The 19,108-nt window shown below is 40.5% G+C and overlaps 1 protein-coding gene across 1 annotated transcript in view; it reads left to right on the forward strand.

Moving 5' to 3' along the window:
* Window positions 1-18,615, forward strand: part of stx8 (syntaxin 8) — a 49,401-nt gene extending 30,786 nt beyond the window's left edge. Inside the window, exons 7-8 of the mRNA XM_080030074.1 lie at window positions 6,535-6,636; window positions 17,887-18,615. Of these exons, the coding sequence (XP_079886200.1) occupies window positions 6,535-6,636; window positions 17,887-17,951 (167 nt within the window). The 3' untranslated portion in view covers window positions 17,952-18,615. The remainder of the gene's footprint in view (window positions 1-6,534; window positions 6,637-17,886) is intronic.
* Window positions 18,616-19,108: the final 493 nt, after the last annotated feature.

Genomic DNA, 19,108 nt, shown 5'->3' on the forward strand with positions numbered 1-19,108 from the left:
TGTTACTGTTTATGGCAGTGCCTTCACCACGTGTGCACAAACACACATGCAAACCAAAACCACCACTGCCATAGCCTCAGTGAGTAAGGGATTATGATGCTGGGGGACGGATACTGTAGATCCGGGATGAGGGAATTTAATCATTAAAATAATAGATATTTTCCAAACTTCCCACAATGCTCCTGTATGTGTGTCAAATCTTCTGTCTGATTTCAATTAGGGCTTTATAATGTGATGATTTGTTGAAATCAATGTTAAGGCCTCCTGCCAGAGCATTTATCCAATGTGGCATGCAATACATATCTGTTAAGGCATGGATGAGAATCCTTAGCTGTCTTGATTGCACATTAAACAGATACACTCTCCCTCTTGTTAAATGGCATTGATAAACCCAGTGTTTTCTGCTTTTGCGTCCAATGTCCGGCTGGGTGAAAATAGTAGCCAGCCGAGATCCTGCCCGGTCCGGGGGTATGTTTGTACTGGGATTGTACATTGCTGTATAAAATGTGGTGTATCTAAGTGTAACACAGCCTGAGTTATGATCAATTAAAGCAGTGTTACTCATTGCGCGGCTCGCGAGCCGCGTGCGGCTCGCCAAGCTTCTCTTGGCGGCTCGCATGGCAGTAAAAAAATACTGTGACATGATCATGCAGTTAATACAGATATTTCATAAAACCATTAAAAACAAACAGATCTATAACATTAAACCTGTTAAACTAACGTGGCTGCTCTGTTACAAATACTTATTAAAATAATAAGTCAACAGCGGCATTACAAGGTGGAAATACAGACTAGAAAATATATTTAAACTTGCTCAGCCCTACGCAGACTGACAGCGGGATTGCCAGATTTTCGGTTTTCATGCATTACAAGGGCAAGATGGAGTATGAACTTAACAGGCAATTTGGCGCGATGTAAGCAGCAATGTGGACATTGTTGTAGATTGCGGATTCTGGCACGGCACTCTTTGTTTTTCATGTGGTGTTTTTCCTGGTCATTGGTTATTGGCGGTTTAAACTGTGTCCTGCTACTACGATGTCACAATAGCTACGTAGCTACCGCGGCCAGCGCTGTTCAACGGCTCTGACACATAAACTGTACTCTGGCCGCGGCTCCCACCATCCGGCATATACCCCACTTACCAAGTAAGGGGTACTGTCGACAGTGATAATGCAAGCCATATCATGGTTTAATGCTCCTTTCCGAACTGTGCCATGCCGAACCGAACTGTGCTGCTCAGTGGAAAGAGGCAACAGATGGTGTGAGGAGTTCAGACTCAAACTCGCACTAATTGTAGTGTAGGTACAGGTTTTTTACAAAGATTGCGGTGCGATGGAGTTGAGCTAAGAGGAGACAGCATATTGAGGGGTATTAGTGTCTGTGTGACACCTTCAGTTCAGCCATCAGGCTTACGGGTGGGTCTGCTGTAAACACAGAGAAATTAAGTTAGAATACTACATCTGCCTGTCTAGACCCTGGACTAGTGGTATACTTAAACTGGAAGTGACAAAAAGCCCATTCAGTGGCCCTTAAGTATTTTCCTCCAATTTGTGTCTTGGTCCAGACCAGGAGCATCCAACCTTGTGCATGGTAGGTGTCTGTCTGTGGTTCCAGATGTCGCTGACAGCAGGCATGGAAACAGCCCTGTTAACTACTTAGCCCCCAGAGAACGGGATGGCCACAGAGAGAGGCTGTTTATATAAAAGCTGCAAAGCATTGCAACAGCGATGAAATGGGGTTGAAATTTGCGCAGAGAGTCAGAAGCATGAGGCAGTAGGTGACGTCATATGAGAGTAACATCTGTCTCCTATTGTTGTGTGTGCTCTAAAGCCCTTGTGTTGCTGCACAGAAGGGCCAGGTTTTACGGACATTGAAAGGGCAAATGGGATACAGAGGCCCAAAAAATAGAAATAGAAATGTGCAGAACGTATAGAAATGACACAACATAAAAACACATGTGATAATCCAAAACAAATACCCTAATGGAAATGTGTTGCCAATGAAAAAAGTGCTGTAGAAAGCCATAACAAATAGGGGAGAAAGGGGTTGGTAGGCACACTTTTTACTCTAGTGTGAATTTCTCATCACCAACACATCTTTCAATAGTTATTCCTACATTAAATTGAAGCTTTAGGTGTTGGCTTGAAATGTGTATCCCTCTCAGTTTCCAACGTATTGTAATAAAGAAAAAATTAATCATCAAAGACACCCTGACACATTGTGACAACCAACCCCATCAAGGGGTCGATTGTCACACACTATGGGGTTGTTTGTCACAATGGTATCTTAATGGGAAACATCTTAAAAAGTAGGCAAGAAAGTGGAACAAAATGTGGAAGTTTAATTGCATTGTCAAGTTGACAAATAGGCCTACATAACTTAATGCATCTTAACACAAAATGAGCAAGGAATAAACAAACAGGAAACCCATATTAAGAACAGCCTATGTAACAACATAAAGAACAAAACAAATAGGTCTAACAATAATAGCCTACTCAACTAGGCTACACACATTCACTATCTGAGTTACAGTGATGGCAAATGTAGGGTCTGCTCACTCCAACTAAGCAGAGCTTGTGGGCCCACTGGTTGCACATTCAACACTTCTTCCATATCTCCCCTAAACGGCTATTGGAGAACATTTCCATACAAATCAAACAAAAAATATCCTCTTCATCTGACGAAGGCTCCTCCTCTTGTCTCTTGCTCTTCTGTTTCTTCTTCCCCAGCTGCGGTGGAGTGCACTGGGGTGCAGTAGCCTTGGCTGCTGGTCTAGATTGGGATGCACTGGGTCGCTTTCTTTCTTTTGCATGCTGTCTGCCTTTTCTTGCTCTATTCTTTCCTTCTCTGGGATGTCAGTGAGGATACAGCTTGACATTTTCTTTCGTTATTGTGTTCCCTTTCCTGGCTGCAGCCTTTGGATAAAATGTGACAACCAACCCCCCAAAAAATGTGACGGCCAACCCCAACTGGAATTTCTTGCTTGCATCAAGGGTTACAACCATCCAACTACTAGTTAGCTAGCTAACAACAATCTAAACTGTAGCTTTCCCTTTACACTTTTTAAGGGCAACAAGTGTTTTGTTATAAACCCATTGTGTAAAGGCCTAGAAGAAAAATACTGAGGAGCAAAGTATTTTCAATTTGACATGAAAAACACAAAAAGTCCTCTCACCTCAAATTCAGCTGTCTAACCCAAAGGAGGACTATGTAGCTGGCCTCTGATCCCAATTCTGGATATTTCCATACCAACATTTCACAGACAACCCCTTCTGGTGCCAATATATAACAAATGTGACAACCAACCCCTGTGACATATAACCCTGTTCTCCCCTACATTAATAGCAAACATGCTCAAAATACAGAAACAATGCAAAGTCAAAAACACAAAATACCCAAAAACAAATGCCACTGAAAACGCTGCATGTCTGGTCAACACAATGATGTGCTCCAGGGCTCTAGAGGGAGCACTAGAGGGAATCGGATGATTTTCAATGGAGAATGTTGGCCATATTTGTGGTTGAAATGATCTTGGACTGCCTGGTGTTGCTTAGTGCTGGAAAATTGTTGTCATCCATTATATTGATAGCTCTACCTCTCGACTGCCAAACAATTGTTGCCGTTTTCACGACCGCCGTTCACAAAACCACCCGCTAATTCTGAGTTGTTTATGTTTGTTGTTTTAGGAATGCTACGGGTACTATGGTTACGAGTCCCTGGGCCTAAAGAGAGCAAGCTAATGGCCTTGTATTTTACATGTAATATATATAATTAGAAAACGGCATTGTTGAACTCTACCACTGCAAAGAAATGGGCTTATTAGCTGACATAAATACTGAGCTGTCCATGTTGGAGACATACAAAGTTTTTTTGAAGGTTTGTCTTAGTCTTAAAACCTAGACACATCTTAACTTTCTATCATGTGTTAGTCATTTAACAAATTATGAAGATAATGCGCATTAAGCAGTAATTTCACAATTGTTATGTTTCTACATCACTTTAGTTGTTTTTATTAATGACTTGATAAGACGTCTGGTCCGTATATCATTTTACTTTGACTCATTCATGTCTGATTTGTTTGAAATTAAAAAGGAAATTATACTACATTCCTTAAAGCATGTGCTTGTAAGAGCATTCTGTGAAGAATGTATTTAATAAGCCTCATCATTACGAGAATTATGAGTAACATGAACTGTGGACTATTAAAAACATCTAGCTCCAAAGATTAATTATATCAGTCATCAGCAATACATTTAGAAATAAGACAACAAAATAATCCAAATTCAGAATTTGGTTCCAAATCATTATAAGCTACAGTTCTTATGAATGTAGATCAATAGAGAGGGCACATTGTCCATTGTGCTTTCCAGAGCAAATATGCATAAATGAATGCATCTTGAAGCAACTGTCAACACAAATTTGTGTGTGCGTGTTTTTGTGCAAGTGCCATGATCTCCCACACTGGGGCTTTGATGATTTATCCAGTGTAATAGCATTTTAAACAAACAATTGGCCCACCTCTAGTTCTGGCAGATCCAAGCCAATAGGAAATTGAGAATTAGGTTGTTAGAAAGATATACTTGATAGCAGGGTGAATTGAAGGACCACACATCTAAAACACCAGTACCTTGTAGAGCTACCATTCTGAGAGTTTAATGCAAAGAAACATTGTAGTTGCAGGTCATGTCCCAGCACGGCTGCGTCTTGGCACGGTTGAAAATTCATCAATGAATTGAGATGTTATTGGAGAGCCAGAACTGAATCAAGGAACTTGGCACCCGCAAACCAAAAACATCCTTTATGACTAGTTGGAGTGGCACGCAGCACAAATGGTCCAGCGTCTACACCCCTTCCCTGCCAGTAAAGGAAGAGTTTCTTCTTTTTAAATTGCTGCCTGATGCTTCGATGATGACGTGAGAGTCTCCAGAGACATAGTACATATGGCGTTCTCACGTCTCTCATCCCCTTGTCCTTGCCCCTTCACACCCTGGCCCTCCAAAACTGACGTGCTTTACTTTCCTTTCCTTGAAATTATTTGTGCAAGTTAATTATCTGATGTCAGTCAAAACGCAGACCGTCTTGTCAGGTTGATGGCTTCTCGTTAAAGATAAGTCTTATTCTCACCAATCCAATTGAAAGGCAACACAAGACAAGTAGTGCACAGGAAGACAAATGCTGCACATGACCCTGAGCACTCAGCTGTCGGAATTTAGTCACCAAGCTAAGTTTATTAAGCGAACAAAATAAAATATTAAATCACATTGACTGAGTATTATTAAACCATATAGAAGCAGTAATAAAAGGTTGTTCCCTCCCTAGACTGTCTGTTTAACTTGTCACTGAGCTGTGGTTTGTGGGTGAGTCTAGCCTCCCACTCCTCTAATACTTTAATTTATTTTAGTCTGATGTGTGTCTTCCCTTTCCTCGACCTTGGTTTCTGTTTAACTGTCTCGTTTATTTTTCAGCCACTGCTTTTGTTGCTGTTGTTTTAACTTTTTAAGACTCGGGGCTATGACCCAATCATCCATGTTAGCGTAGGAAATGAAAAAACAGGTTACAAATCTTTATCTCCAAAAACACAAGTTGAGTTAATAATAATAATAATAATAATAATAATAATAATAATAATAATAATAATAATAATAATAATAATAATAATATTAATATTAATATTAATATTAGTTAGTTATGTTGTCATTGTGGCTTTTGGAATTAAAGAGAGTGATAGATTTCTCTGACGAGAGATTTTGTCATCAGACTTTTTACGTCCAACTTATTAGACCTGTGCAAATTTCAACAAAGTAATAGTTTAGTTAGTTTATATTTCCTTAAGCCAATGTGTAAGTCAGTCATGGGTTGCATATGCCATCTGTCAGTGGGTTTTGACTGAAAACCACAACTACAACTTAATGTGATCTTTAACCAATATCACATTTTTACGCTTAGCCCTAACAAATCAAGAAATGTCTTTCCGTTTTTTGTTGTCAGGCCAGACCTCTGGAGATGCCATGTCAACACAGTTGCTAGCTCTTACAAATCACACAGGCTTCCATCTGGACGACCTTCAAGTCAGGAACCCCTACTGAAGGACCCTAGTCATGGAGCCAAACACAAAAACGCACACTCTCTTTCTCTGGACGCCCACGAATATTCCCCGTAGTCTTAGGAACGCATGAACAATGAGGATCTAATTAAATCCAGAATGGATTCAGGAAGTAGTGAAACCATTTGAAAGCGCGAGGATTGCTTTGACACATCCCACTCCCTGCATCACTGCCACTCATGTCTGTGCGTTGGCAGCCTCTGCCTTTTGAAATTATCTACTGCTCTGATGTCAAGCACTTCAGAACCTGTCACTTTTTCATTTTGTGGTCATTTGTTTTACTCTACTAAACATATTGGGAGGTCTCTTATGTAAAAAGACGAAAGAAAAAGCACTCTATGAAGTCTTAATAATGGCAGATTGTGGCACAATACAAAGCAGAAAGTAACTTTATTCAACTCTTCTCTCTCTTTTCTTTCTTTGTCTCTCAGAAATCATCGACGACCTTGCACATCTCGTGGACAAGACAGACGGCAGGATTCGCGATGAGACACGGAGGGTGAAGCTGGTGGAGACTAAGTCAGCTTCTTGTGGTAAGCACTCCTTATTTTCCTTTACTATGAAACATATTTGTGTTGTATTCAGGGACCAAATTGGGCCTGATATCTTATCTCTTTCCATGAAAACAAATCACAATTAGGGTTGGGCGATGTGTACCAAACTGGACATTGATGATGTCTACCGTAAAACATTGTGATGGAGGGGGGGATTCTGTGTTACAGACTTCCTATCTATATGCATTTAAATACTAATGTAACTATAATGTTTATACAAGGAATAGCTGTGTGAATAATGGTAATAATTAAGGACTCACTGGCGGGAATCACGGGAGCAATATAGACTGCGGTCAAGCCAGCCATCTCTCATTTTTCCTATGTCAAACCAGCCGCTCCTATAGTTGCATCCTGCATACTATAAAAGTGCATCCTGCATACTATAATAATAAAGTCTCAAACTGCATTGGACTTGCCGAAGTAAGCACAATGATACTACAATTTGGTCTGGTTTTTCAAAATAAAATGTTAAACAAATACATAGGCAGTTTAAAGAGCGCGTACCATATAGGCTCAGTCCGCAGTGGTTGCAGGTTAAATTCTGATCGGTGGACCTTTACTGCATGTCATCCCCTTCTTTCTCCCCATTTCCAGCCTGTCACTATCTTCTTCAAACTTTTAAATAAAGGTTAAAACTAGGGCTGTCAAATTAACAAAAATTGAAAAAAAAAGTTTTGTGATTTCAATGGGTCAGTTATTGCAAGTCAAGGATTTGCTACAATATTAAGTCTTAATCACTTTAATTTATTTTAAGTCTATCTGTTCCAATACTTTTGCCCACCTAAAAATGTGGTGTTCCTTTACGAATAATGCTATCTTCTCAGTTGTGTATCAGATCAAGATGTAAATACCTCGAAATGAAAGCTGAAATGTTGATCTACTGCCTCATATTCATATTTTGGTGTCAATCCCAAATGTTTCCAGTCTACAGCAAGTCAGAGCATTTATACTGTATTTTGAAGGAGCTATCATTCAGGTATGAGATTTAACTAACAAACTAAATTACTCGGAAACTGAAGCAGTATATGCGGAGCAGGGATGGGAGGGGTGCCTTTTTTAATCACGATCAGCCCAACCATCACAATTAATCTGTTTATTCCTTTGAATAATTGTCAATCATCGGGTGTCTCTGTTTTAACAAAGTCTAAGAGGAAGTAACTCTAGCTGGTGTGAGACATACAAAGAATATCACTTGACTTTAACTTTTCAGAGGAAAACAGCTGCCATGAGACGTGTGTTAGCCATCCAACGCCAATCTACGGAAGGGTTAGGGTTAGGAATGTGGGAGCTTGAGCCGTGTTAAATTTTTCCAGCGAAACGCCAGAAAGCACTGGTCATGGCAAAGGCTACATTGTTGTGCTAGGAGACCTGGCTAACAGGCAGTCAGGGACAAAAAAGCAGAGAAGGCAGTGGGAAGGTCAGAGCATGAGATGCTTCATTCTTTAGGTCGCGTCCCCATGGTGCCCGAGCGCGAGTTTGTTTGAAGATCCCAGCGCTCATGTTGTGTTAGAATCAGGACCCTTTCTTTCCAACTTTCTTTTTGTTTAACTTGTTCTTTTGCCACCCCAACTCCCTCCTCCCTCTGCTCAGTTCCAGGCTGAAGAATATTCATGGAGCATGTATTTTCCTGTGTGCACCTGCATATCCATTTGCATCACATGTATTGATGTGTGCGTATGGTGCACAAGTGTCCACTCAAATGTGTGGAACTGTATTTGCACTGTGTGTGTGTGTGTGTGGGTGTGTGTCTGTGTGTGTGTCTGTGTCTGTGTCTGTGTGTGTGTGTGTGCGTGTGTGTGTGTGTGTGTGTGTGTGTGTGTGTGTGTGTGTCTTTGTCTGTGTGTGTGTGTGTGTGTCTGTGTTTGTGTCTGTGTCTGTGTGTGTGTGTGTGTGTGTGCGTGTGCGTGTGCGTGTGCGTGTGTGTGTGTGTGTGTGTGTGTGTGCATATGTGTGCATATGTGTGCCTCATACCATTTCTGTGAATGGAAAATTCCCCCATGGTCTTCTTCACTCGCACGTCTCTTTTTTCCATTCCTCTCTGTCATCCCCCTGTTCGTCTCCTCAGTTGTTTGACACTCGTCTTTGTCTCATGCAGAGAAAGAATTGAAAATACTACATGCCACAAATTGTTTTGGAGGTCTTTTCCCTCTTGCTCTGTGGCAGCGTGTTTATAATTCCTTGGCTTAGGGCTTTATTTATTTTTTAAAACCACCTCTCATCCAAAGCAGGCGTTTGGTGTTATGTCTCAGCCGAGTCCCTGTAAAGCTAGAAACCTCTCTCTTTGACAGGTGAGGGGATACTTAACACAACTATTGGTAGCCGCCCCATTATTAAAGAGGCATCTTAGTTTTTGCAGACCCAGTGTTGTGCTAAAAGTTGGGAACATTTACTGAAATCACAAAAAAAGGTTCTTCACTTTAGGAGTAGATATATCAATTGGTTAGATAATCAGTTTTGTGCTCATGCACGCAACAGAGATCTCCAAAAGACAGTTGAAAGTTGCTGGAGAAGAGTAAGCTGAGCCATGGGAAGGTTCACCTCACCCAAAGGGAAGGACCCACATATTGCTTGACCGTGTTTCTTGTGGCATACTGTGCGTGACTGAAGGCTGTCGAGTTGCGAAACATCCATTGTGAAACGTACTGGATTCTTGTACAGCGAAGACTTGTGGAGACATCTATCTCCTGAATGTACACAAGATTTAAACTCGATTTAACTGCATTAAAGCAGTTCCCAGGTTGACATACCTCATTATTTTACACTCTGCAATCATTACAGAGGGCTTTACAAAAATAACCAATGGAAGAAAGACAAAACATAAACACAGATGAAGAAAGCAATGATTTTGAAGATGTTTTCGTTTTTAAACCTGCTTTTGAACCTGAACGCCTGAAAGCTTTTCCAGAATGAATACTAAATCACAGAATAACATTTATAAACTTTACCTATGATTTTGAGTAATGGAATGCTTCCATAGCACCTATGACAAGTAATAGTTCGAGTATTTGTATTAAAAAGATGCAAGGAAGCAGATAAATTGAAATGCCTGGTAAGATTTTAAGTCTAATTAACCTTTTCTCTATGAGTAATATTTGTACAAATTGTTGACTATTTTATATTTTATTTAAGATTTAATATAAAATATAATGATAAATTATATAATATAAATGAAACTAATGCTTTTGAGAAGTTTGTTTTATATTGGTCAACTGAAAAATGGAATTAATGGTAAAGAGAAAAGAAAGTTTATATGTTTTATTTTTTACTGAAACTAAGATGTTCGGCAGTGGTGGCAAAGATTTCCAAACGATGCCCACCCTTACATATCACTTTTGTTTTACCACTGGTTCAATGCTGTCACTTAAACAGGCTAAGCCTTATTCACAGAGTCATTACCACTTGTTTTAGATGATGTTGGTGGGAATTGAGGAGTGGAGGCTTGGTTGGATTAGTGTGTCAGATTAGTCTACGCGGACCAAAGGGTCTCTTGGAGAATAGTGTGAGTTCCCCAGAGCTTAGGCATCGCCATCAGGCAACATCAGTGCGTGTGCAGCCCTTCTCAACAGAGCTAATCCTCGGTTTGTAGAGGCCAGGGCCACTTCTGCAACGCCTTGAGTCCCGCAGGTGGTTCGCATCTCAAGTAGGTCTCCACTGTTTGGACTAGAGGGGAATGTCTAAAGAGACTGTGGGTGAGGGGCAGCAATTGACAGTGTTGGAAGAAGAGCATGTGGGGCAAGTCATTTCACTGAGTCTATACTTGTAAGTCAGGAGTTCAGACAGAAACTTTGCCCACTAGGGAAGTTTGACCTCTTCTTAAACTATTTTTTAAGCTATTCAGAAGTTAGATATTTTCTTGCAGCTCTTTTTGGCAATTGGAATTTTCACATTTATAGAAAACAAAGGATAGCTGAAATAACACACCCTACTAATAATATTTATCTCAGATTCCTGTTGGTGAGTGGTTAATTGAGAAAATTACACAATGGCACATATGGTTTTATCTACCAACTGAATAGCTGACTTTTTAATAACATTCATAGAACCTCAGCAAGATCATTAGTTGGCAGACCATTGTAATCACTCGGGTGATCTGCTGACTTTTCATCCAGCACTACCATCCAGACAAAAAATTCAAGTCGTCCAATCCTTTGTGTTATGGCTTATTTCATTCAAACAACTGATAACATCCCATAGGATTCCCATACTTTGTGTTCAGTGTTTACCAATAAATGTTAGTATGCTAAAGCAATTTGCAGTGCTTACACTGATGTTGTTGTCATCTTAGAAATAATCAAGAAATACGTATTTTTTGATGGGTATCTAATACATGGAGTGAAAAGCCATTAACGGCCATTTTGCGGTGAGAAAAATTATGAGCATCGCACTGACCTTGTTAACATATAATGTGTCCCCTTTTCTTGAAAGGTCACCGTCGCCTTTTTAGGTCGTAAAAGATCTTTGAACCATAAGCAGGGGGCACGGAGGGAGTTGTGAGGGAGGTCTAGGGGTTGTCTGGGCCTGTCCGGGGCTCTCGACAATTATTGGTAGTTCTCTGTGATTTGTCTTACTGATGTGTCTGAAAATCGCTACGATGGGATGAACCCAGACTCCGGCCCCCACAAAGCTCCTGGGTGGTCAGTCTATCAGCAGACACCAACTATCTCCCTCAGCATCAGTGTCACCCTAGAGCCTTAATCTATTTGGCAGGGATTATTATTATGCATTATTAGGGTCTACAATTTTGCAACTTTGGTCAAACTGTAGCCCCAAATAGAACAGAAAGTTCCCCCTGCTTTGATTTGGCAAGAATTTTTAAGTCCATCACTTCAAAACTTCTTTAACATATCTCCACCCACATGTTTGGCTTAATTGAAACCAACTCTGGGGAACTTCATCCCCAGAGGGTCCACCACAAACGATCCAGACAGATTTTTTATTTCTCCAAACTTGTGCCCACAGTGCATTTCAATGATTTACTGTATACAGTAGTCTGAACAAATAATGCAAATTCTTACAAACTAAATCTCTGATCATGGATTTTTTTATTTAGTTATTGTATCTTTATCCAAGTCATTAAGGTAAATGAAAAATAGAGCATCCATAAATATCTGTTTATCAAATATGGAGCAATCAATCTTTGTGAAAATTAATAATAGATATCTTTATGTTGTCTAGACAAGGTAAAATCATCCTCAGAATTTTCTAGTGTTGAATGAATTTTTGACAATAGTTTAAAATTCATAATTTTAATCACACAAACCATGTAGATTTTTCGGGAAACTCTTCCTCTCATCTGAGCGCGCACAGCAATCTCTGTCCACACTCGGCTTTGTGCTTCTCCGCCCCCTTCCCCCCCCCCCCTCCCCCCCTCCTGCAAACCCCACTCAGTTGTGATTGGTTACCTTCCGTCCGGAACATTTTCAGCAGCGCGCGGGCAGATTTGAGAGCAGGAAGGTGGGGGCATGGCCGGAGCTTGCCTGAGCAGCACGTTGCAGCATTACCATACATGGAAACATCCGCTTTTCGTGACGACAAGAATATCAGGAAATTCTGAACCGATTTGAACATGTGATTTCTCGACCGGCTGCCCTAGTGTTTAGTGCTCTGCACAGCCACCCCAGACGGTCAGCAGGGAATACGTCTAAATGCATGTATGTCATTATTTGATACGCTAGTATGGTTAAACATGACTATAAATCATTATAACAACGTTTATAGGTCATAAAAGTAAAAAAGTATGATAGGTCTTCTTTAAGTTTGTGTGGCCCACACTGTTATATGATGATCATCTTATACCTAATCAGGCAATGTGCTTTGGACCCCTACCCAGCATGGTTTAGATGTGTCTCTGCATCAACACACCTGATTCAAATTAGAATCAGTTCAGTTCCAGTATAGCAAAGTAATTTTATTAAGTCTGCCCAGATTTCTTAATGGTGATACTGTTCAGAGTCAGAGGTTACAAGTTCAATTCCCCTACACACCTCTCACCAATGCTCACTTAAACAGCAATATAAGCCTGTTTCTTGGGCGTGATCAACATGATGAGCACGACTGTCTCTGCTTGACATTTCTGGGTGACATAACTACATTGTGTCATTTTTCTCCTGCCACTCTTCTTTATCCTTAGCTTCTTCCTTTTCCTCCTCAAAATGCTCCACCCATGACAATTACAGCACAGCACCTCCTATAATTGTCATTAGTCTCCCGAGGCCCCCTGAGGGTCAGGAAAAGATCGTTTAGTTACTAAGGCAAATATGGTAGGTCCAGGAAGAACAGGAGGGCGAAGGTCCCTACTGGTGTCAAATGTGGCTTTGTGACTGTTATACAGTTTCTCACACCCCTCACAATTCTTCAAATATTTCATTATATCTCTTCATGGGACAACACTAAAGAAATGACACTTTGATATAATGTAAAGTAGTCAGTGTACAGCTTGTATAACAGTGTTAATTTACTGTTCCCTCAAATTAACTTCACACACAGCCATTAATGTCTAAAGTGCTGGCAACAAAAGTGAGATGTGAAAATGTCCAAATTGCGCCCTAAGTGTCAATATTTTGTGTGGCCACCATTATTTTCCAGCACTGCCTTAACCCTCTTGGGCATGGAGTTTACCAGAGCTTCACAGGTTGCCACTGGAACCTTCTTCCACTCATTCATGATGACATCACAGAGCTGGTGGATATTAGAGACCTTGCACTCCTCCACCTCCTGTTTGAGGATGCCCCAAAGATGCTCAATAGGGTTTAGGTCTGGAGACATGCTTGGCCAGTAAATCACCTTTACCCTCAGCTTCTGTAGCAAGGCAGTGGTCATCTTGGAGGTGTGTTTGGGGTCGTTATCATGTTGCAATAATGCTCTGCAGCCCAGTTTACGAAGGTTGCGTGCACTTGCTCAGGGTCATATCCAGAGGTTGGCTTTGGAAAATAGACCTATGAATACTGCCAGCATTGCTGCAGGTCTTGAAGGGGTGGGGGGTCAACCTGTCAGTGCTCAGACCACATGCCGCACTCTGCATCATACTGGTCTGCATGGCTGTCATCCCAGAAGGAAGCCTCTTCTAAAGATAATGCAAAAGAAAGCCCGCAAACAGTTCGCTGAAGACAAGCAGACTACGGACATGGATTACTGCAACCATGACCTGTGGTCTGATGAGACCAAGATAAACTTATTTGGTTCAGATGGTGTCAAGTGTATGGGGCGGCAACCAGGTGAGGAGTACAAAGAAAAGTGTGTCTTGCCTATAGTCAAGCATGGTGGTCTGGGGCTAAATGAGTGCTGCCAGCACTGGGGAACTACAGTTCACTGAATGCCAACATGTACTGTGCCATACTGAAGCAGAGCATGATCCCCTCCCTTCGTAAACCGGGCCGCAGGGCAGTATTGCAACATGATAACGACCCCAAACACCCCTCCAAACGACCACTGCCTTGCTAAAAAAGCTGAGAGTAAAGGTGATGGACTGGCCAAGCATGTCTCCAGACCTAAACCCTATTGAGCATCTTTGGGGCATCCTCAAACGGAAGGTGGAGTAGCGTAAGGTCTCCAATATCCACCAGCTCATTGATGTCGTCATGAATGAGTGGAAGAGGATTCCAGTGGCAACCTATGAAGCTCTGGTGAACTCCATGCCCAAGAGGGTTAAGGCAGTGCTGGAAAAATATAGTGGCCACACAAAATATTAACACTTTGGGCCCAATTTGGACATTTTCACTAAGGGGTGTACTCACTTTTGTTGCCAGCACTTTAGACATTAATGGCTGTGTGTCGAGTTATTTTGAGGGGACAGTAAATTCACCCTGTTATACAAGCTGCACACTGACTACTTTACATTGTATCAAAGTGTCATTTATTCAGTGGTGTCCAATGAAAAGATATAATGAAATATTTGAAGAAATGTGAGGGGTGTACTCACTTTTGTGAGATACTGTATGACATTGGAGGGTGTGAGAGCCTTGCTCCACACTAGCATATGTGTATACAGCCCATTCTTGTTTGTTGTTGTTTCCATGGTGTTGTCTAATGGAGTTGCTAACAGATGTTGGACCGGTCTGAATGAAATTCTGATGTCTGAATCTAATGTAGACTGGGTGTTGCTTTAGTATCGTTTACACCCAAACAAAGATAATTGCTGGAAGTGTGTGTTTATTTGCTTTAAGCATGAGGCTTTTAAAGAGCCATCACAAAAACCATTTGAGCGTGCGTTTCTGCTTTGACATTTATATTATGCTCACATGTGTAAGTTATCAGTCGAAGACGTTCTTTCTTAGACCGGCGATAGCTTTCTATCACGCATGTCCTGTGGATCTTAATGACCATCTCTCCCTCAGTTAGAACTGGAAAAAGACGAGAATTAGCTATTTGAAGACAAAAAGACTTGTGCCATAAATACCTAAAAGAAAAAAGAAAAAAAATAGATGACAAGAGAGTGATACAGGGAGCCAAAGAGGTGCAAAAACATCTGGACCCCTTACAGCCGTACCCCATATCCTGGCACAGAAAGCGGCATCAGCCCTACATTTCATCAGACCACCACACCACCACCACTACCACCGCAAGCAATTAGTTCAGCATGGCTCTGTCTCTCTCCCTGTGGGAAAGACGACCAATTAGGCCGCAGAGGAGAACGCAGGCAGGGAGAGCCAAAGAATGAGAGAAATGTAAACCCAAAGTGAAAGGCTGGGGGGAAATACCAGCCGCATGCTAAATAACAATGGACAACTTGAGTCAGTGAGGGGACTGTGTCGACAGGGCTCAGAGCAGCCAGAGATGCAGTTGTTTAAAATCTTCACTCCTGGGCCATTCTAGAAGGGCTGGGAACTGGGGGAAATAGTGGCTGAATACGCCCTTGGAGGAGAATTTCCATATCTTATATATGTGTGTGGCATTGGTGATGGTAAAGGTCATGGAATATATACACAAGCTGAAGGATAGACCACCACATCCTAAAGGCATTCAAGTGTTTATCATGTGCATGCTATAAGCCAGCCACAATCGCGTCTCATGTCTGTCCCCTAATAGACGTACATCATTTTTACCAGCTGAGCTGTATAAATGTATGTGTGTGGTTTGATTTTGGATTGTGTTATATCCCAGCCAATTCCGTATTTTAATAGGCCAATATTGATGTTGGTATTTGAGACTATGCAAATGCTGGTTACTCAATATTAGCGGATATTGATTTGCTTATACATAAATACATTCAAATAATTTTTTTTGTAAAGGATCAGTTGAATTCTGTGATTGTTACTGGATGCTAACTGAGCCGGACACATTACAGTTGAAAAAATAACTTGTCAGTTCCCTTTGGCGGGACGTAGATGATACTTCTAAATACCTGCAAGCTGTGAACTGAGTATAAGCCAAATTACTTGCTTAGCGATGTATCGGATGGACTCTATGTAGCACGTAATTCATCTCACATTCAATAGGTTGTTTCCTCTCTTTTTAATTGGCGAAAAGCTCATCTTGACTTGTAATAGTAGGAAAAACACTTGTGTTACTAATAACTTACCTATCAATAGCTCTGTACTATTCAGTTATCCAAGCTCTTACTATCCAATAAATCATGAGAGTCTGGCCGAATGTTTTACAACTACTTTGAACATACATTTTTTTTAAAGACGTAACCTAAGAATTCATTTATTTAATTTTTTAATGCTGCATAACTAGATTCTGAGAAGTATTCAAAATGATTCAGACGTAATAAAATGAGATTGTTAAGTTCCAAAAAAGATGTTTGTCTTTTTACGAAGCTTGAAAATCCCACCTGTAGTGGATTTTACAACCGAGGGGTGTTTTTGATTTATTTATTTTTTTCCAGGGTGGTGGTTTATAATAAAAAGCTGTAATATTTTCACGTCCTGAGGGCAAAGCACTTTGATGAAGTGTGAGTGAGCTTTTGCACATTTTTCTCTGCTTCCATGGTATCAGTGAAAAACAATGATTATCCTCTTAAGGCCGAATCAGAAACATATGCCTATCACAGTGTGCAATCTGTGGTAATAAAGCCTTTGTGGCTGTTGAACGCATGTAAATTGCATTAAGTCATCAAGAGAAAAAACGGTGATATGCTGTGAGGGCATACGCACTTGGGACTTGCGTTAGATCAAGGACTTTGAAAATGAGTAGTGAGGTATGCAGGCTTCTTTCCTCGTCCAAGTGTATTCCCTGGTGTCTGCTATACTTGCCCCTCCTTCTCTGTGAGTCTGTCTCTAATCAGGTTTGGAGTCCCTCAGCTGCTTGACATTTAGAATTCTCAACATTACAAGTTGAGATGAGAGAGAATTTGTTGAACTGCACAGGTTGTATCACAAAGAGCTATAGCAAAGTAAATATAAGTCTTAGCGTCTTAGGATAAAATACTGACCTCATTTAAATAGTCAGACTGGCCAACCACTTAAAGGCCTACTTCACCGGTTGGAATATGAAGGTGTATTGAACTCGGAGATCCTATGAAGTATAAATGTGCAAAAAAAAATTTAAATCGGATCATCCTAGCCTGAGAAAAGGCAGAAAGAGTGTTTTATGGTCTAACCTTACATTTCTCTTTCTGTGATGTCACAGAAAGAGAAATGTAGGGTTAGACAGTGAGACCATAAAACACTCTTTCTGCCTTTTCTCAGGCTAGGATGATCCGATTTAATTTTTTTTTTGCACATTTATACTTCATAGGATCTCCGAGTTCAATACACCTTCATATTCCAACCGGTGAAGTAGGCCTTTAACGTACCAGCAGTCATCTACACTACAGGGACTACTGGGGGGGGGGGGGCTTCATACTTATAGATTTATGAAATTGCATTCTGATGATATGACAATCACCATTTCCATGGGCAGACACTTTGACTTGATTTCTTCCTAACACAGTGAACCTGAATCTTTCTTTTTTTTTTCTTTCTTCTCTTGCATGAATAATCTGCGATTTCATTTTCACACACGACGGTGACTTTATAAATTATTCTAATATCTGAAATGTACAGAATACTACAAAGGATTATTTTACCCAGTGCAAAAGTGTGACACATTAAGGTTTTTTTTGCACAACAATAAGGATCTATGGCACCAAAATAAGCTAAATCAGAATTTGCAAGACTTAGGAGGATAGGATTGTTGGTTTCGGTCTTTTCATGAAATTCGTTTACATAAATCATCACTATAAAAAAAACAACTGGTTTGGCTTTATAGGATCTGATCTCTTTTTCCCTTATCTCTCTCCTCTTTCAGGGATGCTGGTGGTGATCGTTCTGCTTCTTATTGCCATAGTCGTGATCGCTGTTTGGCCCATGTAGATGAAGAGGACAGCCGCCATCATGGAGCTGTGCTGACCCGACTTCTGTGACATGATACAAATTTTAAAAACTTTGCATCCACAGTGCACAAATGTAGATACAATGGTTCAAGCGCTGTCTCTCAACGTATTTTATTTCCTTCGTTCTCTTCCTCATTGAGACAAAGGTAACTGGTGACTGCCCAACCATGGCAATGTGAACTATAATATTTTAGCAACACGGTTCCAATTTTTTAAGGAATATATTGCTCATGTGTATATTATCCACTTTGATACTTGTGTAATTGGTCATTAAATTAATAATGGATCAAATAGTGAAATGATTTGGAGGTTTGTAAGCCTTTAAAAAAATATTTTAGCCTGGACTGTGGCAAATGTCGATCAAACACTAGGACCTCCCGCAGGTCGCAGGAGCTTTCCTCTCATAAGTCTGTCTGTGGTCTGGCCTGACGCTTACACTGGCTACAGTAATTCTGCGAGCTTTGCGATATTCAAACTTACTTATATTTATCCGTGCATTACTGTAGCAGCTGTAATGTTATCATTTGTCTTGGGATTTTATAGCATTTATAGAATAGCTCCCAGCTAAAACAAACAGCTAGGCTGTGTTACTAACATGGCTGTTTTCCCGCCTTGTAAATCAATTCAGCTTGTAATTTCTAATAAATGACAGTTTCACTTAATAGTCCCTGGACTCCTGTCTGTCTGTGTTAATGCCGAGGGCTTACTCTGCAGGATGGCAGTGTATTGTAACATGATATTTATATGGAGAGGACCTTTTGGAAAAGCTTGAACACACTAGTGTGACTTCCATATTTCCATATCTAAAATCTGCATACTATTGTTTTATCTACTATACTTTTATTATTTGAAGCGGCAATCAAAACATGAAGAAAAACTGACTGAATGCTTTAGTATTAACTTAATAACTAAACATAATTATTCAAATCAACAGAGGCGAATGGGGTTTCAATGTAACAAGAGTTTATTTCGACTGAAAATCTGAATTTAGTTCTACCAGGTTGGTGTTCAGTAGTTATTATTTCCTTCTTTAATGGCAACTATCTAAACGACCACAAACGAGTAAAAAAAAAAGAAAAAAAATGTAAAAGGACAATAAAATCCACAATGTCTTGTGTCATTAAATATATTCATATA

This window comes from Ammodytes marinus (genome assembly GCF_949987685.1).
Source record: "Ammodytes marinus genome assembly, chromosome: 6".
NCBI classification, from domain to species: Eukaryota; Metazoa; Chordata; class Actinopteri; order Uranoscopiformes; family Ammodytidae; genus Ammodytes; species Ammodytes marinus.